Source organism: Cryptotermes secundus, unplaced genomic scaffold, assembly GCF_002891405.2.
Source record: "Cryptotermes secundus unplaced genomic scaffold, Csec_1.0 scaffold169, whole genome shotgun sequence".
NCBI lineage: Eukaryota > Metazoa > Arthropoda > Insecta > Blattodea > Kalotermitidae > Cryptotermes > Cryptotermes secundus.
The window spans coordinates 203,716-228,374 of record NW_019734311.1 but is presented as its reverse complement, the minus strand read 5'-3'; the positions used below and the strand labels follow the sequence as shown (position 1 = coordinate 228,374).

Below are 24,659 nucleotides of genomic sequence, written 5' to 3'. Positions count from 1 at the left end.
ACCCAGTATTTACGTACGCAAGTTGACGAGATTTCCAAGATGCCGCGATTCTTTAATTATATTTCATGTGATCGAGGAGTGTACCCGTGTATGTGTAGATAAAAAAAAGTCAAAGATATCCCTGTAACAGGCCGTGAAGGTCCATAGGGTTGTGAGACGTCGAGGCTCCCACATTTTCTTTAGACAGTCGGCTCATACAGGGCGGTGAGATTGTTAGACTTACGCGCGGGAACCCTTTACCCCCCACAGAGACCCGTGGTACTTATTTCTGTCAGAGGTTGAGTCGACCCCCAGGGCCATAGTGCGGCTGGAAGAATTAGGCAAATTGGAAAAAAATCCACCATATTGGGACTCGAACTAGCAACCTTCCGGCTTGTACCATAGTACCTGAACCATCTACGCTACCGCGTTCCCCCGTATGTGTACGTCTGAAATGAAATTAGATTACGCCGTAGGTGTACCGGTATTGCTCTCCTGTGTATCATTCTTACAGAGAATTTTGTAAGAATGGAGTTCCGTGTTTCATGTACGAGGGGGTACCCAAAAGAAACCTAACTTATTTTTTTTAACTTATTTATTCAAATTTTAAGCACAAACCTTCAATCCCCTTCAAAGTATTCTCCACTTACACTAATACACTTGTCTAGTCTTTTATTCCATTTTTCAAAACATTGTCTAAATTCATCTTTTGAGATGCTTGACAGCGCCTCCGTCGTTTTTTTCGTTCACCTCAGCAACATGAGCAAAACGCTGAAAAAAAGTTTTGATCATTTCGGAACTCCTCTTTCAAAGCACAGCATGCTTCCACGCGACCTTGTTTTTGTTCAGCAGTCAGCAGTCGTGGCACGAATTTCGCAGCCACCCTTTTCATTCCCAAATCTTCTGTCAAAATTCGCTGAACTGAGCTCCAAGTCACTCCCGACAGCTCCACAAGTTCTTCGATGGTCTGTCGTCGATCTTCCTTGATGATTTCACGAATTTTTTCAACATTTTCATGTGTTCGGGCCATTGCAAAAACGACGATCACACAAAACAGTTGTCACTATAAACTCTGCCGAAACTAGTCCTTACCTTCTGAAGCAACGGTAGTCGGCTTATCGACTCAAGAATGTTAGCTCTATGCGATCATAGCGGCAAAACGCGGTGCTACAAAAGCTCTGCCCACAAAAAAATTAGTTCGGTTTCTTTTGGGTACCCCATCGTATCGTTAAAAAGTTTTTATTCATTGGCACATTGTTTTACTTGTGTTATTTTTAGATTAGCCAATGTTGATATAGAATATATAATAATCGGCGTCCTGTGTTATAACGACCGCCTCTGTGGTCTAGTGGTCAGAGTTCCTGGCTACAGATGCAGAAGTCCGGGTTCGATTCCCGGCGCTACAAGATTTTCTGAGAAGTAGTGGGTCTGGAACGGCGTCCACTCAGCCTCGTGAGGATAATTGAGAGCTATTTCAAGGAAATATCGGCTTCGGTCTAGAAAACCGAAATTAACGGCCGTGGGTATTCGTTGCGCTGACCACGCGACACTCTCCGCTAAAGTTGGTAAAGTTGGTGTTCTGTAGATGATAATATTCAAGTGGATCGTAAAGAGAGAGACTGTGAAGAGGTAGAATTCAACTGGTTCAGAATAAGGTCACGTGGCGGGATATTTTGCTCACGATAATGAGCCTCGAGATTCAGTAAAAGACGGGGTATTTCTCGACCATTTGAACGACTGTCATCTTCAGGAGACCTCTCCATGGAACTGGTCAGGTCTGTATCACGGATGAAAATCGAATTAATGCATGGCTTCTGTCCCCTTTTCGTGGATCGGTTTTTCCATATTACATGTTGGGTTCGACGATGCAGAATCTGATTCAAATTTAGGATTCTGACGTATGACCGTTTTACCCTGTCTCTGTATATAGGCTTCATGTGTTTGCAGTAATTCTCATATTTTGATCTGTGTCCAGCCTACTTTAGCGGTTCGTAAATAAAAATACTAGTTGATTCACCATCATGTCATGATCACTATGTAGTCCACTTTGCGTTTGGAAATATACAGCGTGTACAAAAATGATTGGATCTGTTTCAAGCGGCAATAACGGCTTTGGAAATGCACGCAGAAGTATGTTTCCCACTCCCCTCCTCTCTCTCTCGCTCTGTGACGTTATAAAGAGAAAATGGCGACTCCGGAACAGAGAGCGTTTTGTGTGCTGCAGTTTGCGAACATTGAATCAATTGTTTCTATTCAGCGGCTCTTCCGGCGACAAATTTCAGAGTGGTCCCCCATCTGCCAACAGTATTAGGAGTTTGTATCAGCAGTTTCAGACAACGTGGTACCTTTGTAAAGGGAAAAGTGCAGGACATCCGCGTGTCAGAAGAAAGTGTTGAACGAGTGAGACAGCCCGAAGAAATCTGTGAGCCAATCAAGTCGTGAATTTGAGATGTCGACTGTGACTGGAGGGAGGGTGTTGCGAAAGTTACTGGAAATTAAGCCCTATAGTCTTCACTTTGGCCATTTCCTTTAATCATTTTGGAACACGGTATATTATCACCTGTAGGAGTGACTTATAAGACGGGTTTTGGATTGGTTGATTGGATTTATTGCACACAGTTCGAGACTACAGGCAGTTACGGCTCTATCGCTCTTCTTCACACTTTACAGTTCACAGTTGCGCACGCACTAGGATTCTCGGTCTTCACTAGACATCCTGGCAACGGATTTATCACTACTTTCGACTGCTGTCGTATACTCCACGCTACTCTGCCTCTATAGGCCAGAAGTTGCCGCAGTACAAGGGACTTAGTCCCACCCTACTAGCAATAAAAATACTCTGCCTTTACTGTTATATACTCCTTCGCATCTTCTGACTGTGCCCTCTTGTAAGTCCCCGGCACGGACCTCACGGAAAATACCGTCTTCTATCGTCAAGAATGCGTGTTTACTGGTCCGTTACATAGCAATGTATGTCCTATTGTTGCGGGAACGTGTTTACGGACCCGTTGGCTAGCAATGGGTATACACGTCACAATATTCACTTCATATAGATTTTGCAGGATCGTTTTATGAGATTTGAAGATTTCATTTAGATTAAGATGCGTATTATGATCTGCTCAATGCTCTATGTAGTTTGAAAGATGGGTACCAACGTTTCGGACATACTGCTTCTGTTTTCAGGATACCTTATCATAACGTAGACGATTGCAATATTACAGAATAGTTGTCTCATCCCAAGGAGATCTGGGGCATCCATGTCGATTAGTCTGCAGGAAGAAAGCTGTCGAATTTCCATCAGTTACTGACAACCTTAGCGCGTAGGGGAGGAGGTTAGTCGCAAATGAAATTTCAGTCAGGAAACCCAGCAGGCCAATACCGGACGATATCTGGCTGCATATTGAAGAGAACATCACTGTTAATCATGAATGAGGTGTGAGGATATGGGCCGATCACAGTGACCGCGCGGCCTGAGGCATGAAATGTCTTTGCCCCCTCGAATACTAGGGTCTCGGGTTCGAATCCCACTCGAGGCGCGAATGTTTGCGTTTATTCTGTGTTTGTGTTGTCCTCCATAGGTAACGGCCATGCGGTAGGCTGATACCCTGGTCAAGGAGTACTGCCGATATATAATTAAGGAACTGTAAAACAGAGGCCAACATATTATTATTATTATTATTATTATTATGACGGTATGGACTGGATTTAATTGATTCAGAATATGGCACAGTAGCGGGCTGTTAGGAACACGATAGTGAAACTTCAGGTTCCGTTGAACGGCATCGAATGTCTTGGCTAACTGAGAAGGGCCCTTCTCCCTTATTTGAATAGAATGTGATACCCTAGGTTAGTGTTTCCCAAACATTTTATTCAGCCGACCCCTTTTTGTCTTGAGGAACCTTGGCGGATCCCCTTGTAACATTTAAATGTGCTGGAATGTATTCCCTTTTAATGCGAAGCGAAGACACTAAAGCGCAGAGCGATGGAATAGAATAGAATTAGTTGATTTCAAATAAAGTTTACTTTGAATGTATGGTTTGCGGACCATAATTAAAATAACTTCTTTGGGTTGCTTTCTGGTCTAGAAAACCGAAATTAACGGCCGTGGGGATCCGTTGCTCTTATTAGTGTGAGGATTGATGCCTCTTTCATTGTCAAAAGTTCGCCGAAATTTTGGAATGACGATTAGCTGTACCCTCATGTTGGGTGCAGCATCTTTTGTATTGCGATAGTTTTTTTTTTGTCGTATGTCTTGAAAATCCAAATTCACATATCTAAGTTTTGAGAAAATGAGATATTTGAGTACTTAGACACGTGTGAATACTCTTGAAGGAGGCTGTATCCAGCGGCAATTAAACTTTTATTTCTGCCTGAAATCAGGGGTATTGCCTTTCTGAGAATCACAGTCTTTCACCTACATGTTGCGGCTATCTGCTTAACTGAAAATTGGTTCCTGGCCGCGGGTGCAGCATCTACAGCAGAAGAGAATTAGCCCGAAAGTGTGCACTACAAGCCATTCTAATGTTCGGTGTCACTGAAAACCATTTCCTCCAATTTACTTTCAGATTCTGCCAGAAAATAGCTGAAAGTTGGAAAACATTAAAATTTCATGTACCACAGCTATTTAAAATTAACTGTTACAGATGATTTCAATTAGTAAATCTGAAAGCGTAATGTTATGTCATAAATTATGTTCAAAATGTGTCAAATTAAAATCGTTGATGCTCTAAATCAGCTGTATTAGAGGGGTGCCTTGTTGTATCCATTTTGTTGTTTCCTGATCAGTCAATTTCATTCCTGTGACCTTCAAAATTATATTCTTCAATATTCACACATTATCTTCGGCAATAATGCTTGCAGTATCAGTTGATTCAGCGTCGTTTTATGTTATACACTGTTTGGCAGGTATTAAGAAAAGTCCAGGACATCCTTTTGAGGACACTTAGTGATATAACCCCTGAATCCTTCACAAAGACACAAGTGTATGTATGTATTCATACTGGGATGCGCGATCGCCTTTACAGGTCGCGAATAATGCGAGTATGTGGTTACACATTGCCCAACGGAGGGAGGCTACTTACGAGTTACGACAATTACATACCTGCACGTTTTCTCTATTTTGGGGCCTTACGGCAGTTGGTGAGCTGGAGTGTGTTGGATCATGTGACTACATGGTTTAGAAATTGTTAGATATCAGTCATTAAGATTCAACCTATTAGGTGATTGCAGCAAATATTTTATTGGTGCGTTGTTTTGTTCATCGAAACAAATTTATTTATTTCTGTTATTAACATGCTGTATTTCGGTAGGGAAATGTGACTTGATGAGACTTGGTTTGTCAAAATGATTCAGAAAAGGGAAGTGACTGCCTCCTACGAAAACCTTTGAGGCCAAAAGGAATACGGGGACAAAATTAAGGGACAAACCATGCTGCATACAACATTTCGATATGCGAAATTGTTCCTTCAAACTCTGCTAATAATCAAGTAGTATGTCTTAAAGTTCTGTAATGTTTAGAGCAGAGCATTAATCAAGAAGTACCAAATGTTTGGCTGGACAAATTACTTTTACATTGTGACAATGCGACTTTCCACAGAGAACTTTGGGAAGGGTGTAAAAGTAAAAGTTGTCCCTGTACTAAACTAAGTAAGTACTTTGCCATGAAGGCGTATAAGGGAGTGGATTTATAGACTACGTTTTCTTGACCTCGGCACTAATTGGAGTTGTGAGCTTCACACCCCGGCCGCTTTACCTCCGGTACCCATTGGATAGGAGGCTGGGTGGACTCCAAAGCCTGTCTGGACGACATGTGAAGTGAAAATTTTTGCCACGCCGGGACTGGAACTCGACCCTTCGGCCGTCCAGCTAGTAGCTAGTCGCTATACCGACGTTATCCCTGCGCATTTGTTAATATGTTCTTGTCAAAAATAAATTCCATTTACGAGATATCCACGACTGATTTGTCCTCGTGTGGCATTTTAATGTTCCCGGAACTGAAGATTTGTATGAGTGGGTCGAATTTCGAATCATTTGGTAACATAAGACAGTGTAATGACAGTATTGAAAGGTCTTTTGGAAAGCACTTTTCCAGAATTGTTTCCATGTAATATGGAGACGTCGAAAAGAACGTGTGGAGTCGGAAGGCAAGGATAACGTCACTCAATAAAGATCAAAGTCAGCGCATAGAGGATCGGTCCGTTTATTTGCCAGACATGTTAAGTCTGTGGTTTTCTTGTGCGGTAAGGATCAACGAGTCTCGGATTAGTCAGTATGATCAGTATAATTGTATCAAAGCAGTACTGTAGCAGTAAGACAGGTGTGGAATTGTTTGGCACAATAACCACGCCAATAGCCGGAAATATCCGCGTAACGAGAGAGAAGGGTACCTTCTGGGTAGGTAAGTACGGCCAGAAATAGTTCCGACGAGAAAAAAGAAACTGCTGTACCTAAAACAAGGAGCCAAGTCAGGACACAAAAGCACCCGAACTCTTTACTGCCGTGCAGTCCTATTAGGATTTTTAACCTCTGTTGAACTGTAGTTCAGGTTTCTGAACCTTGGAGTGAAAGATGTGTGAATGATATGCTTTGAACATGGTTCTGTTCAGTTCTTATCTCACTTGAATAAACATTTTGAGCATCTGAAGTACTGTTTTCTAATTTGTAATGTTCTGAACAGCAAACCAGACGGACAGTTAAGTTCCCTCGCATTTTTCAATTCACAAAAATATTCATACTGTACTTTGATTTGAATACATTTAATCACAACGAAGGCCGTATTCAGAACTGGGAAAGAGGTTTTGAGTTCAACTGGTTTCCAGAACAGAGTGAGTTGGTTTAGCGGTAACGCCGTAGATTTATATTTGGGAGATGCTCTGTTCGAATCCGAGCCGGGACGTCTGCTCTCCTGCTTGAGGTAATTCTTGGTTCTCAGTTTCTCCAGGCAAAAGTTGGGGCGTGACCGTTTCCTTTCAAGTCCTTTTCAAATCGTTTGATGTTTCCTACCGTTAGTTGCTACATAGGTTAGCTGCTAACAGTGTAATTAACACATAGAAGTTGTTTCCAGAATATTGGCCAGAATAAGGTATTGCCTATTTCTGATAGAACTAATCATAAAAGAAATGCGTTACGATGTGGCGTAGGGTAGCCTAGTTTATGTGAACTCTTGCCCACTGACCGGTAATTCTACGTACGCTACTGATCAGATCGTGTATTAATTGTCAGTGGAAAGCGTTGGATTTTACAGTGTTCTACGCTTGCCATGCATCAGCGTTCGTTCATTCCGGTCGCAAATTGTAGTATGTACGTTCATGTTTTAGCCATTATTGGCGTTTATCGAAGTTTGCTACTGGTACCCTCGGTGGGTAGGGTTGCCGACTTTTCACAGCGAAATACGGGACAGCGACCTTTTTCTTTGGGGTGGGGGGGGGGTTGAAATGATTTTGGTTTGAAAACAAAACTGTACTGAAGATTTGAAATAAAAATTAATTCAGTAAAAGAATCATTCGGGCAGTGCTTGCTACCAATCAGTTCAGAACCTTTGTCTTCTCTTTGATGTCTAAAAACATAAAAATTGGAATATAAAACTATAATTTTTCACGTGGTTCTGTATGGGTGTGAAACTTGGTCTCTGACATTAAGTGAGAAACATAGACTTGAGGGTGTTCGAGAACAGGGCGCTGAGGAGAATAACGGGACCGAAAGGAGATAAAATGATAGGTTGCAGACAACTGCATAGTGAGGAGCATCATAATTTGTACTCTACGCCAAATATAATTACAGTGATCAAGTCGAGGATGAGATGGACAGGGTATGTAGCACGCACGGGGAGGAGAGGAATGCATATAGGTTTTTGGCAGGAAAGCCAGAATGAAAGGGGCCACTAGGAAGACCTAGATGTAGGTGGGAGGATAGTATTAAGATAGATACTAGAGAGACAGGATGGACTCGATTGATCTGACTGAGGATGGGATCCAGTGGAGGCCTCTTGTGAACGCGCTAACGAACCTTCGGGTTGCATAAAATGTTGGGAAATTCTTGAGTAGCTGCACAACTGACGGCTTCTCAAGAACGGTTCAGCTCCATGGAGTTAGTTACTGTTAAATATTTGTAATAACAAAAATACAAGAATATGTCACGATTTTAGTGAGAGTCTGGACGTTGTTTGGAGTGGTAAACAGATTTATTGAACGCTTCTACGTGGTACAGCTCGTTACTACACTTTTTTAATCCATTAAAGGAGTGCTTTATTCTTCATTTTGTCAGTGATAATTATATTTATGTTCCCTGTGATGTGAGTCGTGTAGGATATTTTGTATAGCGCGACAGGTCAATGCGTCGCAAGGCCTCCCGTTTTCCGGGATTCGGAATCTATAGGCATATGGTATGAAACCTTGGACGGGGATCGGCTCTTTACGAGGCCTCTGCCAACATAGGATAACCAAAGCAGAGGAACAACGCAGACATATATCAGTGCCATTAGTGGAATTCGAACCCAGCAGTAGAAGATCTACACACATTGGACCCTGCGGCAGTTGTGTTCAGCCAGACAGGAAGTCGGTCCTCGGAAAACCGCAGTTTACCTGCCCCTGTTCAGAACGGCGCTGGTTGTCCTGAATTTGGCTTCATGGTTGTCCTACCCTGACTTCCACCCCAGTTGCAAGTGTTCTTAGGACGTTTGAATTATTTTTTAATATTATTTTTCTCTCAGGCTGTCATTATTTAATTGAGATAAATAATTTAAGTGTATGTTGATAATTTACATCGAATCGTCACACTTGCATTCGTTACTTTGCTCATTTGTTCCTTTTCTTAATTTTACAAAGTTTAAGGGCGGATTTGTTCCGCAAAGATTTAGAAACCTTGCGTTCTGTTTCACAAAGGTACAAAGCCAGAGTTTTAATTTTACACACGTCTACTGAATTATTTTTAGTTACTAGATTGCTACGGTGGTTCCGTTATATTTTCCGAAAACTATGAGATATTTGCACTTTCTGTATCCTTCTCTTTCATTTTAGAAGTACCTAGAATTTCCTTTCATTTGCCCAAATTTTAGGTTGCAGCTGTAAAAAAAAAAACTGTTTAGTCATGATACTTAACATTGAATGTACAAGTTTCCGTTGCATGGGTTCGTTTTCCTTCTGTTTTTAACAACCTGTCACGTTGAGATAGCATTGACACAGAATTTTGCTTAGTACGCGGAAGCTCCTTAATCCTGTCGGTTGGATACAGAATTTTGCTTAGTGCGCGGAAGCACCTTAATCCCGTTGGTTGGACACAGAATTTTGTTTACTAGTAGTACGCGGAAGCTCCTTAATCCTGTTGACTGGACACAGAATTTTGCTTAGTGCGTGGAAACACCGTAATACCGTTGGCTGGACACAGAATTTTGTTACTAGTAGTACGCGGAAGCTCCTTAATCCCGTTGGCTGGACACAGAATTTTGTTTAGTACGCGGAAGCACCTTAATCCCGTTGGCTGGACACAGAATTTTGTTTAGTACGCGGAAGCACCTTAATCCCGTTGGCTGGACACAGAATTTTGTTTAGTACGCGGAAGCACCTTAATCCCGTTGGCTGGACACAGAATTTTGTTTAGTACGCGGAAGCTCCTTTATCCCGTTGGCTGGACACAGAATTTTGTTTAGTACGCGGAAGCTCCTTAATCCCGTTGGCTGGACACAGAATTTTGTTTAGTACGCGGAAGCTCCTTAATCCCGTTGGCTGGACACAGAATTTTGTTTAGTACGCGGAAGCACCTTAATCCCGTTGGCTGGACACAGAATTTTGTTTAGTACGCGGAAGCACCTTAATCCCGTTGGCTGGACACAGAATTTTGTTTAGTACGCGGAAGCACCTTAATCCCGTTGGCTGGACACAGAATTTTGTTTAGTACGCGGAAGCACCTTAATCCCGTTGGCTGGACACAGAATTTTGTTTAGTACGCGGAAGCACCTTAATCCCGTTGGCTGGACACAGAATTTTGTTTAGTACGCGGAAGCACCTTAATCCCGTTGGCTGGACACAGAATTTTGTTTAGTACGCGGAAGCACCTTAATCCCGTTGGCTGGACACAGAATTTTGTTTAGTACGCGGAAGCACCTTAATCCCGTTGTCTGGACACAGAATTTTGTTTAGTACGCGGAAGCACCTTAATCCCGTTGACGGGACACAGAATTTTTACTAGTAGCACGCGGAAGCACCTTAATCCCGTTGACGGGACACAGAATTTTTACTAGTAGCACGCGGAAGCTCCTTAATCCAGTTGGCTGGACACAGAATTTTGTTTAGTACGCGGAAGCACCTTAATCCCGTTGGCTGGACACAGAATTTTGTTTAGTACACGGAAGCTCCTTAATCCTGTTGACCCATATGGCTGGATACAGAATTTACCTTGTTACGTTGATGCTTTTCTTAATCCTGTTGGCTGGACACAGAATTTGGTTAGTACGACGAAGCTTTTCTAAATGCAGTTGGCTGGAAAAAATAGATTTCTTCCCGTCGAGATGTATAATGTAAATGTTTAATAGAATAAGAACTGAGTGCGTACATTGAGTTTGTGCGATTGTTGTCTGTGACCACGTGGGGAATGTCTGCTTGGCTCGCGTGGTGATGACGGAAATAGCCCGCAGAGCTGCCTTCATTACCACGAATCGCGCCTGTTTTGGGCAGCGGACCACTTCTGCTGTCTCCGCGCTGGTAAATTGGGATTGTCATCCTTCGCACTTGAAGAAGGAGCACCTTACGTTGACAAAACCTTTCCTACAGTAGACTCCTTCAATCAATTTTTAAATAGATTTGTCCAGCAATAGAAGCAGTGGGCACGTTTGGGTTTTAAATATTAAGGAAGTGCTGTGTTTGTAAAAATAGTTCTGTAGTGATTTAAATAATGATGTAAGTTTCTAGTGCTTTGAAGTTCTATCATGTTCACAAAATCATTACAAAGTAATCCCAAAATTAATGAGAAGACCATCCAAAGCAAACATGTTCATTTTCATTTTAAGGCATGTTTCGGTCTAACGTTTATTCGGGACAGCAGCTGATTCCGCCCTAACACTCTAAATAAATGTGAGGTGACTCAGCCGATAACGAAATAAAGCCCGAAGTTCTTGTAAACGTCGACCAATATCTTTTCGAAATGTTTTTCCTAATTTGAAATAAGAGAGGTCCGAAATATCATTATGGATAGTTCATTGGGCCAAATCTGCCCTGACGAGAATTTTCGTCAGACTTAAATGTGCATATTAAATTGATAAAAACATTTATTGCATGATTTCGGGTTAAAATATCGTGTACGTGTTTTGTGTAATTACAGTTTTTTTTTTTTTTAACTGTGTACATACGAGTAAAAACGTCCAGCCCTACCAAAAGATTCCATTTTATCTGTAACAGTTTAGCAAATTAAATGTTAAGCTGTTTGTCGTGTTAGAAAAGGTAAATGTAAAGGCCCATAAGAGGCCTCCGTAGTCTAGGGGTAACGTTCCCACCTCATGACTCAAGGTACGCGGGTTCAAATCCGGCGGAGGTCGTGAAATTTTTAAGGGCGGAAAAATTCAGGGAACAAGTCCTCCGGGAGGGTCTTTAAGCCGTGGGTCCCATGTAGATTTACGGCACGTAAAAGATCCTCATGTCTAGGAGACCTCTGAGCAAAATTAGGTAAAAGTTTCCCGCCCAAGTAGTTTCCAATACCTGCGGTAGATGGGGAAGTATCGGGTACCACTGCCGACTTCGTTGGCTGAATGGGGCTGATAGCAAGCACCAGTACCGGAAGGGTATGGCGACTGGTAGAATATCAAAGGGGGACGTACAATAGACTATTAGTCGCGGTGCATGGGGAAACCCACCCCTCCAATAATAATAATAATAGGCCCCTCCCCCTCCACCTAAATGATCACATTCCGGTCTCTTTATCCCCGAGTATATACAGAATTTATCGAAAGATGCATTTGGAACCTCTGTTTGCAACCCCTAAGTATTTCGAAAAAAAAAATGGCTGTTGGAAATTACGTTTCGAGCTGCAGAGAAGTTTAGTTAAGCCAGACATCAAATTTGTCTCCAGCAAGCCAAAGCATTCACGAAGAAAGCAGTCTTCTGGGATTTGGCACCGTGTATATGTGGTGATGGGGGCGATACGTTCCTCCGAAACGTCGGTTAACACCACATATACACGGTGCCAAATCCCAGAAGACTGCTTTCTTCATAGTCACCGCCGTGAAAGCCTCAAATCTTACAAAGCATTCACATTCGTGGGTCCTCCACCTGTCATCAGCATTAATTACATAAGATAAAAACATTCATTCCTCACTGTTCTGGCATGTCCCGGAAGCTGTCATGATGCAAGGAACGATCTGATTCAGAGCATCGTCCTGATAACAGTCCTAGAAGAGAAAGAAGGCCAATGAACGAGAAAAGGGTGAAGAAGACGAACCTGAAGTCAAAACAGATGCCAAAAGCATTAGTAGTTCAGAATAATATGGGGAATATCTTCAGGCTATAATCGTGGGAACTTAGCCACTTGGCAGAACATACCCGCATCTCTTATTTATGACACCGGAACGGCGTTAAAAGCATATTTCTTGCTGAAATAATTGCCGTTGCATGGATACCCATTAATATCGGTGTTATTCAGGTTCATTGCCGCCGCCGGTGGCATGGCTCAGTCGGTTCTAAAATAGGTTCATTTTTACTGTACATATACCACCTGTGTTCTTATGGCTTATTCTACATTGTAAGGTCATTTTTTACTAAATGTGGGTCCATGGAATGCAACATGTATGTATGTCTTTATACATGTACGTACTAGGGTACAGGCTGGACTTCAGAAAAACCCCGGTTGGGGATGCACCCAGACCAGTTCTGGAGCCCACCCAGTTTACCAACCGGTAGGCACCAGGTGCTCTTTCTCCAGGGGTAAAGTGGCCGGAGTTTGAAGTTAACTACTTGCCTCCATTTAGTGCCGAGGTTAGGGTTGCGTGGAGCTATATCCCACCTCATTTATCTTCATGTTGTGGTGATTAATTAAGCACAAGGAAAATTTTGCCCTGCTGGCTATTTGTAAGTTCCACTTCACAGTCGGTTTTCTGATCTGTCTATCATATAATTGTGTTCACATCCTTTAAAAACGCCAGTTAAGTTCGTTCAATCCATTTCCGTCCTTTCATCTTCTGTTCATATGGAACAACCTGAAAACTGCTGGACGGGTTTTCAAGAAATTTGCTATTTGAGAATGGTACACAGAACTGTCAAGCAGATTCATTTTTCAGTTAAATTGGACAAGTCCGAGAGCAGCTTTGCATGAAGACTTAAACGCGTTTCTGTGCGTATCTTGAAACATATTTACGGGAGAAAAGATCTAACTTAAGAAAAATGAAACACATTTTATGTCCATGCATTTTCTCAATAAGTCTTAAGGTTTTGGAGATATTCAGAAAAAAAATGTTGAGTATGTTATTGAACTCAGATACTCAGCAGTCAACCATGACCTCCTGAACACAATTTCAGTTGGAGAAAAAATTAAATGTGTTATAATTTAGACAGTGTTAAAATTAGAGTTGTTTTAGCCTTTCAGTATAATGTCTGTAGTGTTCTTCCTCCATTGTCGCCCTTCTCGGCATTATAACAACCTCACTAGCTGCTTCGATGCCGCACCTTACACTGCAGCACTTTGGTATGCTGCCATCATTGTCCTTCTCTGGCCACTCATGGTGGCTATGGCTACACCTGCACTAGGTAACTTTTTGGGGGATTCCTGCAGTGGACCCAAATTTGGTCAAAATTTGGCAGTTGTAATACTATTGTATGAATCTGGGTTCTGTAAGCTTCCACTTCTATGACTGTTATGGAGAATGATAAGCCTGTTGGATCAGGCTTTAGGAACTATACTTCATCATCCATGCTGGACACTGTGAGGGGCATGAAGTAGTTCAGACCAGTAACTGACTAGTTTCGATGCTGGTGGGCAGAACCTTGGCCCTAGGTTGGGATCAGCATTTTCAGAAGAACTGGTCCTCTTGATGTGACTGCAGGGTTTGGATGATGTCTGTTGGCTGCTGTTGGTCTGCTGGTTTAGTCCCAGAGATTTGGGGTGCTTTCTGTTCTTTGTTTAACTGTAGGTAGTCCACTGTGTGGAGTTGAGTGTTGTAGCACTTAAGTAGCGTTTGGAAGATCTTGCCATCTAGTTTTGGCAAATGGCTCTTGCCCTGTTTCCATGTCCTCTTCCATAATTTAAAGTCATTATTTACATCCCTTTTTAGTTTTGAGGAGGTGTAGCACACCAAGTAGATCACCAGCGTAGCCTCTGGCATTTCCAGGACAGAGTCATTATACTGTGATCAAGGGTCTTTAGAAGATAGTGCCACCTACAAGGTGTTTCTTAGCCACAGTTCACTCTAAACATCTGAACCAGTTCCAGTCTAACTTAATTCTACCTGGTACTGAATCTATCTGTTCACCATTTGAGTCTGCTTAACAAAAGGAAAAGGAAGGATTGGATATGAGTATATGGAAGGATGGACAGGAACCAGGGCTGTGAATGAGCCATTGGAAGATGATGGCTTCTAAGGCACCAAATCCTTGGGGGGGAGGAATAAAGGTGAGAAAATTTCATAAAATGTGTGGGGGTTCTCTTTAGACTTCAGTATAAACAAGGAGATTAACAACAAGCAGGAAAGTTACATTCTTTTACATTTGTGTTTATTAGATTGCTGGACCAGTTAACTGTAGAATACTTCTAACACCATTTTAAAGTGAGGTTTCTAAATAATGCAGTCATGAAGCAAACTTAAGCGTTATGGGCCGGTCCACCCTTGACAGAAGGCTCAATGAACTCTTACACCTGCGTCTGCACTCACAAAGAAACCGTACGGTCCTTCCAGCAGGGCGTAAATTCAAACCTGCTGAAGCGAAAGATGTGTCAGCAGGTGCAAGGTAGACTGCATGCAATTATTGACTTTTTGGATGTATCCAGCTCCCTTTTTTATTTTAACCTGAAACAACGTTTTGGAGACTGGACTGTGCCTCTGTCCTCAGGTAAAAAGCCTAGTCACTTGGGCCAAACAATAGAGGTAGGTCCAGAGATAAGAACTAGCTCTATCATTTGGGCCCAGCTGATTAAACTTTTTGTATCATTGTCATGAAATTTAGATCTTACAGAATGCATGCATTTGCAAGTATTTGTGTCACATTCTCCTTTATTCCAAATGACTTCTTTATTTAACACTATGATAATGGGTGTTTGTTTTAAAAGTGAACAACATAAATTGAGAGCACTTAACTCTTCTGGGATATCATGCTGTGAATCCTGGTAGAAGTTCATAGGGACATAGTGCCTTCAGATTCAGTGTAGAAGACCGGATGAATCAAGAAACCAGCAACAAGTAGAGTGAACTATGTGTAGTAAATCAGGTTCTGATGCCTACCAAGATGGAACCTGTGAATGAATGGGACCAGACCATGGCATGGTCTGGTCTGCCTGCATCAGAACCTTGTTTGCTATGCTCAGTTTTCTCTGTTCACTGCCAGCTTCTTGCTGGTTTCTTTGTTGGATTATTATTATTATTATTATTATTATTATTGTTGTTGTTGTTGTTGTTGTTGTTGTTGTTATTATTATTATTATTGGAGGGGGTCGGTTTCCCCATGCACCGCGACCAGTTTGATCTATTGTACGTCCCCCTGTGATATTCTACCAGTCTCTATACCCTACGGGTACTGGTGCGTGCCATCAGTCCCGACTCAGCCAGCGAGTTCAGCTTCTACTGGCTCAGCGGTATCTAGATGCTTCCCCCATCTACCAGAGGCGTTAGAGACTATTGTTGGGCAGGAAATGTCCTTCAATTTGGCTCAGAGGTCTCCTTGAGACATGAGGTTATTTTACATGCCGTAAAGCTACGACATGGGACCCACAGCTTAAAGTCCCTCTCGGAGGACTTGTTCCCTGAATTTTTCCGCCCTTAAAAATTCCACCACCTCCACCAGGTTTGAACCCGCGTACCTTGAGTCATGAGGTGGGAACGTTACCCCTAGACTATGGAGGCCGCTCTATGACCTAGAAGGTAGAGGCAGTACATTTTTCTGAAATGTCAGTGAACTTCTGCTGGACTACACAGCATTACATACCAGAAGGTGGTGCCCTTCCCAGTAATCACCATGAGAACCTGAAATCTTGCATAATTACACAGGCTGCCTTGAGAACAGCTGACTGCAGTGTTTCTGTCAGTGAACCACAACATGAATTTGCTGTGTTTCAATACAGCAGTAGGTTATAAAGCATGATAATAGTAGTTAGATCTTTTTCAGTTCTGTTTTATCATCTCATCAGTTTGTGGTACTGTTTCTTTATTAAAACTGTAACATTTCTGGTATTCTTCATATTTCCACGTTTTTATACACTTTGTTTTTTTCTTTTTTTCAGAATACTAGGTTTTGATCTTAATGTTTTATTTGTCCCTGTTATTATTTATTGTTTATTTTTAAAATTATACTTTCTGTCACATGATTGTAATATATATTACAAAAACATATGTAAACGAGAAGGATAACTGATGCGTGAATGATCATGATTCACATACACAGACAGCTTCACATATTACATGATTTAGTGTGCTTTGCCATCGTGCACTTACTGTACAGTTGCAATAGCATGGGCGGTGAATAACTATATTTATAATTTTTATTCTCTAGATACACAGGTACTGGCTGATGGAGCATACAGACTTGATGCTTATTAGTTGCTACATGAAAGTAGGTTCACTACACCTTGTATAACATTTGGCAAGTGTATGAAATAAAGTGAAAGAGAAGGATGTACCAAGGAAAGCTATTTATGTAATGGTGGACCATTTCTGTCACATTGCCAGCCACATGTTCACTGCTTCCATTTATGTTTATTTTTCCTTCATTGTAGACTCCATCCACATTGACCAACAGCAAAGACTTGGAGAAAGACCTTGAGGAAATTTGGGACGAGAGATTGCTACGTCAATTGGTAAGTGTAACCATGTGTCTGAAAAGAAGAAGAATTATGCTTGAAGAGTACTATCTTCTGCAGCTGTATCTGCTGCTTGCTTTTACAGCATACTCTTCATTCCTGAAGATGAATTCACTGGAGTATAAGTAAACTGCTACAAGACTTCATGGCATAACATCCCAGCAAATAATACTGTTCATAGTGACTACAGTGAGAAACTCAGATTTCGCACTGCATTATTCTCATTATTAGTTGTGATAAAAGACATTCACCATTCACAGTGACTTCATGTGTAAATTAGTTAATCAGGCAGTGAAAACTGTGTGTGCTTGCATGTGTGACCTACCGTAATGAATTGAATAGTTTCTAGTAAAACTGCATTAAAGCCAATTCTGCATTCTTAGAGGGTACTATGACATGTATTTTTATAAGGTAGGGTATTTGCCCAAGAGGCATAAGTGGGCGGGCAATATTAAAATGGATCTTAGAGAGATAGGATGGGATGGTATGGATTGGATTGATTTGGCTCAGGATAGGAACCAGTGGAGGGCTCTTGTGAACATGGTAATAAACCTTCGGGTTCCATAAAATGGTAGGAAATTCTTGAGTAGCTGCAGAATTGGCGGCTCCTCAAGAAGGGCTCAGCTCCATGAGTAAGTAAGTATTTGCCCCAACTCTGAGACCCAAAAGGCACCAAAGTAATCCGATAAAATATGAGTCTAGTCACATATAGTAACAAATCTATGAAAAAAAAAGTAAATGCATTTTTACATGAAAATAAATAAAATAAGATTTTGTAAGTAAAAAGTAACATACATCATGAGATTTCTTGGAGCTTGGTGTTAAACCTTCGGTGCCTTAGCTTCATCCTCACATTATGACTCACAGCTGGGAACATGTATGGGTGGGTTAAGATGGAGGGAGGAATTTACTGCTGGCCATCTCCCACATGAACCAGTTCTCCACCAGCTGACAGAAGTCTCTGCTGCTTGGAAGATGGTCCTGGGTGTGGTCTGCACTTCAAATAGGAGTCACAGGCCAACTGGTTAGATTTTGTCACTCAATACACAACGTTTATCTAGCAGTCAAGTGGTGTGTCATAACCATGCTTTACAGCACTCGCTCATACAGTCACAATATAAAGTCATGGTTGTCATCCTCCAGTGTAGCCATGCACTGCCTGTGCAAAGAATGCTTGTGTTCATTGACACTGGTAGTCAACTCAGGTTTTTGCTTTTCCTCAAAGCCACATGGTGGCCAAACTCGTGCAGCTCACTCCTGGCTGGTAAGGGGCTAGCCATGAGGGGTCAGTAACTCTACCTCATTATCTGCAATGATTTCCTTGGTCACTGCTTGCTTGTGACATGGCTGATTGCACCATTGTCATTTGGGTAGCTCTTCTTCAGAGCCAGAAAGCTCTTGTACAGTGTCTGGGTATAGTTCCTGATAGACAACACTTATTCTAGCCTGGTACACTTCATCCCAGACCTTCGTTATGTAGAATTTGTTCCATCCGTGTTGCATACTTTCTCTGTCAAGTTCAGTGATTTCCTCAATGAGTCACTTACAAGATCTTCATACAAGGCCTTGAAGGTCGCAGTGACACCCTGATCTGTGAGCTGCAAGAGTGATGTGGAATGTAGTTGAATAAACACTGGTTTGAAGAGAAAGTGTGTGCCCGTTGTCTCTAGTCTCACAGGCTGGCCTTGCATTGTTTATTAATGGCAAAGCCCAGGACTCATCACCAATGTCCTTAACAGTATTTTTTCACTGCTAAGAAAAAAATAAGAGCTAAACCAGCCTATGATTAAATTATCCCTCAACCAGGCCTTGGGGTTGCTACTCAATACAGTGGGTGAATCAGCATTGGTATATCCACTCATAGCAGCAGGCACTGCTGAATGGTAAACTAAAAAGGTACTTCAATTTGAAGACCTGGAAATGTTGCTTCCAAAGAGGAGAGTCAGGCATTCTTCAGAAGCTTCAAATCCTGAGACATTTTTCAGCTTTCTGGAAATAGACACATGGGATGTCATCCACTTCCAGAAGAGCCTTGTTTTATCCACATTGAAAATTAAATTTTCCAGATAATCCCTGATTTTAATAATTTTGTTTAACTCTCTGGCTTAATTTCCACTGCCTCTGTGCCTGCATCAGCTGATTTACCATTAATACACCACTTCTTCATGGAATTAGCAGCAAAATTAACAATTTATCACAATTTTTTTTCTGCAAGAGGAATATCTTTGTACAACGTCTTTATTAACTGTTACAGCACAACAAATATCAAGTCCAATGCCCAGCTATGGATCTGCTACATGCTTTGGCTATTAATAGCCATCAGGCAAATACATGGTTAAACATATATACACCACTGAACTGCAGTACTGTTAAACTGGATACAATACTATTAATCATATAAAACACTTGACGTAAAAAATACAATCGGAAGTTATATTGTAAAACAAGAATAAAATTTTAATTTATGTTTTATAACATCGAATCAGTCGTCGTTTTATGTAATTTCGTGCATTCCCATGGACAAATTGGAATATTCTATATTTTCTTTTTGTATATAAGATTGTATAGGAGGCTCGTGATGTAGATGTTAATATTAATTGTTTAGTCGGTGCCTCATCTTACAAAGTATTGTCCGTACTGTAGGGAATGTAGGGAAGAGAATATCTTTGTATTTACCATGTTTTCTATGATGCATTGTTGTGAAAAAATGGTGGTGCTGACACACAAACAGATTGACGTTTATCCAGTGGTTCAGATCCCTGACTCAGCTGTGAGATAAAGGATAAAATTGACTGTGCATAAGCATTTACACACTCTGCCACGGAGATGTATGGGTCAGTGGAGTTATAGCTTCACCATTCGACTTAAACTGTAGATGAAGGTGAGTGGTCAGCTTCACGCCCTTGCCACTTTACCCCTGGGGAAAGAGGTCCTGTTATCCTGTAGGAGCCTGGGTGGGACCCAGAGCCAGTATTGACACTAGAGAAGAAAAATCTTGCCCCTGTTGGGAACCAAACCCTGGCCATCCAGTCTATAGCACATCGCTATACCGACTGAACTGTTGTAGCTCTTACTCAAGTATAGGACAGATGTATAAATTAATTATGTGTGAATTCATAAATCAAATTATTGTGTGTGAAGACTACACATTTAGAGCCAAGCATTTTAAGGTTTTTAAATAAAATGAATGAATTTAGTTTCCAATACATAATTTCTCTTCAGATGCCATTTTCCAATAGGAGAGTAAAGCAAATCTGATGTTGACTTACACATTCTTTTCATACCATTACTCTTTGCCAATTCAGTGTTAACGGATTTTAACATATATTACAGTCAGATGAATATAATGCACTGTTATCTAATGTTCTAGTTGGACAAGTGCTCAGACTACGAAGGGAGACGCCAAATCAGAGCAAGGCTGCGAGTAGTTATGGCAGAACAGAAAGGTCTGTAATTCTTGACATGTTTTGTTAAGAGTTAAGAAATGTGGGTACACAATGCCAAGTAATTAAATTGTTTTTTATGCCTAGTTTATTAACTTCGTGTTTATGAAATTTCTATCTGCTGAACCATGTATTTGTTGCTGCAGCTTGTGCAAGCGTAGTGGCTGCTGCCTTGGCTGATGAGGATGCTGCAAGTGAACGTGAGCAGGAGGAAACGGGTGATGTGCTCTGTCGCAGTGTAGTGGAGGGTGAGTCTCTGCTCCTGCCTTTGCTAGTGGAACAGTTACGGTCTTCACTGTTGCTAGAAAAGAAATGTTCAGGTACTGCTCCTCCACTTGCCCCTCCACCACACTCCTATTCCAGCCAGAGCCTGTCTGGGGAGGGGCAAATGGAGAGAGTTGAAGACTCTGGCATTGAATCTGGCGAGGATCTCAGACTTCTGGCTGTGGGTCTTCGGGATTCAATTGAACTTCATCGTCAACAGGGCCACGATATATCGACACAGAAGTTAAACTCTGTTTCTGGATCAGCAGAACCTCTTGGTCCAGGTCTCTTGCTTGAGGTTCAGACTGCTCTGTCACGTCTTCAAGCATCATTGCAGCTGGGTAGTATCGGAGAAGGGCAAGGAGAAGTGTTGGATCCCGCAAGGAGAGATGTGCTTTTGCAACTTGTGTCTCGGCTACAGGCATCACTCCACCTGCCTGCTCCACCCGACAAAGAAAATCCAAAGACTGATAATCCTGAAAAAATGGTTCATCCTCCAAAACAGGCACAAAAATTTCAGAATAGGAACATTTTTCGTCAAACCAGGCATACAGTTGCAGTAACAAGAGAGGAGTTGGCTGATGCAAGAAGACTGGTTGAAGAAAATGCTGCAAAGGAAAAATCAATTTCAAATTCAGGCACTTCTAGAAATGCTGAGACTGCACATGAATTGATGCAAGAAAACTCTGCACAAGACTTGACTTTACCAGAAGGTTCATCAGTAACATCATCTGTCGTGTCCCCTGTGATGCGTGTATTCCGCCCTGTCCACTTTACTCCAAGACATTCTCTGCCGGGTCCCACATTTAATGGAAATGCCTCTGCAAAACCATTCTTTCTTTCTCATTTGCGAAAGAGTGGCATCTCAAGAAACGGTCCATCACAGGCTGAAAACCGAAGAAGCAGTTGTAGTGATATAGACATCAATTCAAATGATACTGGTGTCACAGATTTAAATGGAATTCATAGACCTTTAGAGCAGTCAGCATCTTTAGATAGTACTTGTAACATAAATAACAGTACTACAGTGCCAGATGACACTACTCCTGAAATAATTACTGATCTTCCAGTTGTAGTTAATATTAAAATTCCTCCTCATAGCAGCATGCATAAAGAGAATGGTTACAATCAAGTCAGTAGAGTAGAAGTTCGTTCTCAGTCAGAGAAACCTGATGGCGTACAGCCAATGACTGCAGTTCACAGAGAATATAGACCAGGAAAACTTGGACAGGAAGGGGTAAGACCTATCCAGAAATCTGTATCATTAGATAGCTCAAGTTCAGTTACACAAAGTGTTGTTTCATTGGCTGAGCAAGCCATTCAGAAAGCTCCAGTATCTTCTTCTTCTACCAGCAGCACTGCCAGTTCCAAAGCTTCCACGCCTCTGAGATCAGACAGTGGCAACTCAGTTCCAGAGAAGACCACCCATAAACCTGTATCAAAAGCTTCATCTCTAGATAGCAGTTCAAGTTCCAAAGCATCAACTCCACAAAGATCAGACAGTGGAACTTCAGTAGGTGACAGAGTGGCTCATAGGCATGTCTCTCAGGCTTCTGTTCCACAAAGGTCAAATAGTGGACCTTCTGTTGCAGATAAATTTCAGCGTAGATCGGTTTCTCAAGGTTCAGCAGTGAGCAGTACATCAAGTTCCAAAGCATCAACTCCACGATCTGATAGTGGAAGCTGTCTGCCTAGTCGGCATATTCAGAAACCCCTATTGAGTGGCAGCTCATCCCCACATAGAGGAGTGGCACAGTCTGGCTCATTGGACGCTGTTATTGACAGTGTGACCACACCACAAGACAGTGTACCTGAGCGCATTGCTATTTCACATTCTTTGTCTCTGGATAGCGATAGTAGGGATTATGACCCAAGTGTTCTTCTGTTCACTCCAGCTCAGTCTGTTCAAATTGCTGTACATAAAGCAGCTATTAATAAACAGTTGTCACTTGAAGAAGAAAAACGACATAGAGTTAATGCTCAGTTTTGTCAGAAGACTTTTGAAAGTGAAGATGATGATAGTGATGAGGATGCTTCAAGTGAGGATGAAGGCAGTTCTGAAACAGATGAGGAGGAGGAAGATAACACATGTACTGTTCGCCAAGCTGCTGCCAATGAGAAAACACAAGGAGAAATCAGTAATAACCGCCATGTCGAGAATGAATTTGATAGACATTCCAAAACAGATGTTAATTGTGCACAAATAAAAGTGTTAAATGCATACAATTCAAAGCAAACCACCGCAGAACTGGAATCTTGGCAAGCTAGTATTGATGACAGTCGAAAGAATGACAAACAGGATACAGAAAAGGTGCCAGACACAAGTAGGAAATCTTGGAATAATGGTGAACACTGGAGTCCAGGCATCATCAAGCAGAATCTTAATCGGCAAGACATCCAGAATATTGACCACACAATGCAAAATCCAATACAGAGTACTTTGACAGTTCTAAATAATACTGAAGCAGATACAAACAATAGGAACACTTGTATCAGCATATCATCAGCACAAAGACTGCTGCAGATAGCTGCTGAAGACACGAAGGAAGTTGTCGGTAGACCACATGGGCGTTCTGACCGTAAAGTCAAGATGAAACGTGCTAATACTATCGACATTCCAAAACCACTTAATTTCTATGAAATTGAAGAAGAAACTGATTATTCTTCAGGAGAAGAATATGAGGGACAAAGGGATTCCAGATCTGGAACAGGCTTAACCAGTGATCAGCACCGAGCTGCTTATCTTGCTCTGCGTGGTCCAATCAGAGTAGGCAATGGAAATAAGGCCTTTGTAGATAAGATTCATCCTCCAGCCTTTCAACCCAAGACTGAGAGTGACCATAAATTCTTGGCTTTCCTTCAGCAGCACAGTAATGGCAAGGGAAGTATATGGCGAGGAGATGAGGGAGTGGGCAAAGCCAGTAGCTACAATCCTTCTGCTCGCGGTGGTCATCATTGGAGCAGCCGCTTCACAAATATTAAAACAGCATTTGAAACATCTGCAGAAAGAAGTGGAGGTGACTCTGGAAGAGGAAGAAGATTGGTGTCACCAGGTGCAGCAGCTGCAAGGACGTTTTGGCAGTCAGCTGATGATTCAGTTACTCTTAAGAAGAGTGCAACAGCAAGTGGCCCAAAACTCTCTCGGCAAGGAAGCATTTTTTTGAAGAAGCTCTTCGAGCAGAAGGAGCAAGAGCAACAGAGTAAGCTTCCTTGGACTGAGAGAGATGCCGTTTCTGATGATTCAGTGGTGGTTGGATCGCTGATGGTAGCAGCCAGCACAGGGACTGTTCTCACTAAGAAGCAGCTCTTCACTCCTCCACAGTCTCCTGCTACTGTCCATGCTCCAGTGAATATAAACAAGTTTTCCCATGCTCCTATGTCAGCCTTCCAACCCATTGAGAAGAAGCAGAAAGCTGAAATAGTAAACCAGTTTGATAGTGGGAATGTAATCCAGCATACTACTGCTCCTAAACCAAGCAAACAAAGGACAGTTTTCACCCAGCAGAAAAAACAGGAATTGCTTTCACCAGTGAACCAAAACCTTCCATGGACAAAGGATGGCATCCAACCACAGCATAGCGTGCTTAATTCGGCTGTAATAAAGTTTGAGAATATCTCTAGAGAAGCATCACCCCAACCTGTTCCACTTTCATTGCCACAGAGTCGGAGTCAAGGGAAGACTGCTGTGCCAGGAAATATGAGCGTACCTGTTAAACACCATGCCCCTCTTCCAACTCCTAAAAGTTATGTTCCTCCTTCACATACCTCTTGCTCAGTACAAGGACGTTATCAAGAAAAAACAAATCAAGTGTTCTCGTTAAATAACCCCAAATTACCTCTGCCTATCCCAGCACCACCAATGCTTACTGCTCCACATCTAATTCAGAACTATGGTAACAGTCAACAACATCATCATGAAGATCTTCAAATTCACAGTTCTTACAGTGAGCAGAAATATGGAGATGGAATTCATCTTCATGAGCAAAATGT

At 41.9% G+C, this 24,659-nt stretch overlaps 1 protein-coding gene across 7 annotated transcripts in view; it reads left to right on the top strand.

Moving 5' to 3' along the window:
- LOC111868465 (mucin-12) overlaps positions 1–24,659 on the top strand; it is a 194,903-nt gene that overhangs the window by 145,836 nt on the left and 24,408 nt on the right. For all 7 annotated transcript variants that reach the window (XR_002843514.2, XM_033753069.1, XM_033753070.1 and 4 more), the window contains 3 exons: positions 16,879–16,959; positions 20,333–20,408; positions 20,552–20,653. Coding sequence is in view for 6 of the 7 variants with exons in the window: in XM_033753069.1 (XP_033608960.1) it covers positions 16,879–16,959; positions 20,333–20,408; positions 20,552–20,653 (259 nt within the window). In the remaining variant the exon portion in view is untranslated. The remainder of the gene's footprint in view (positions 1–16,878; positions 16,960–20,332; positions 20,409–20,551; positions 20,654–24,659) is intronic.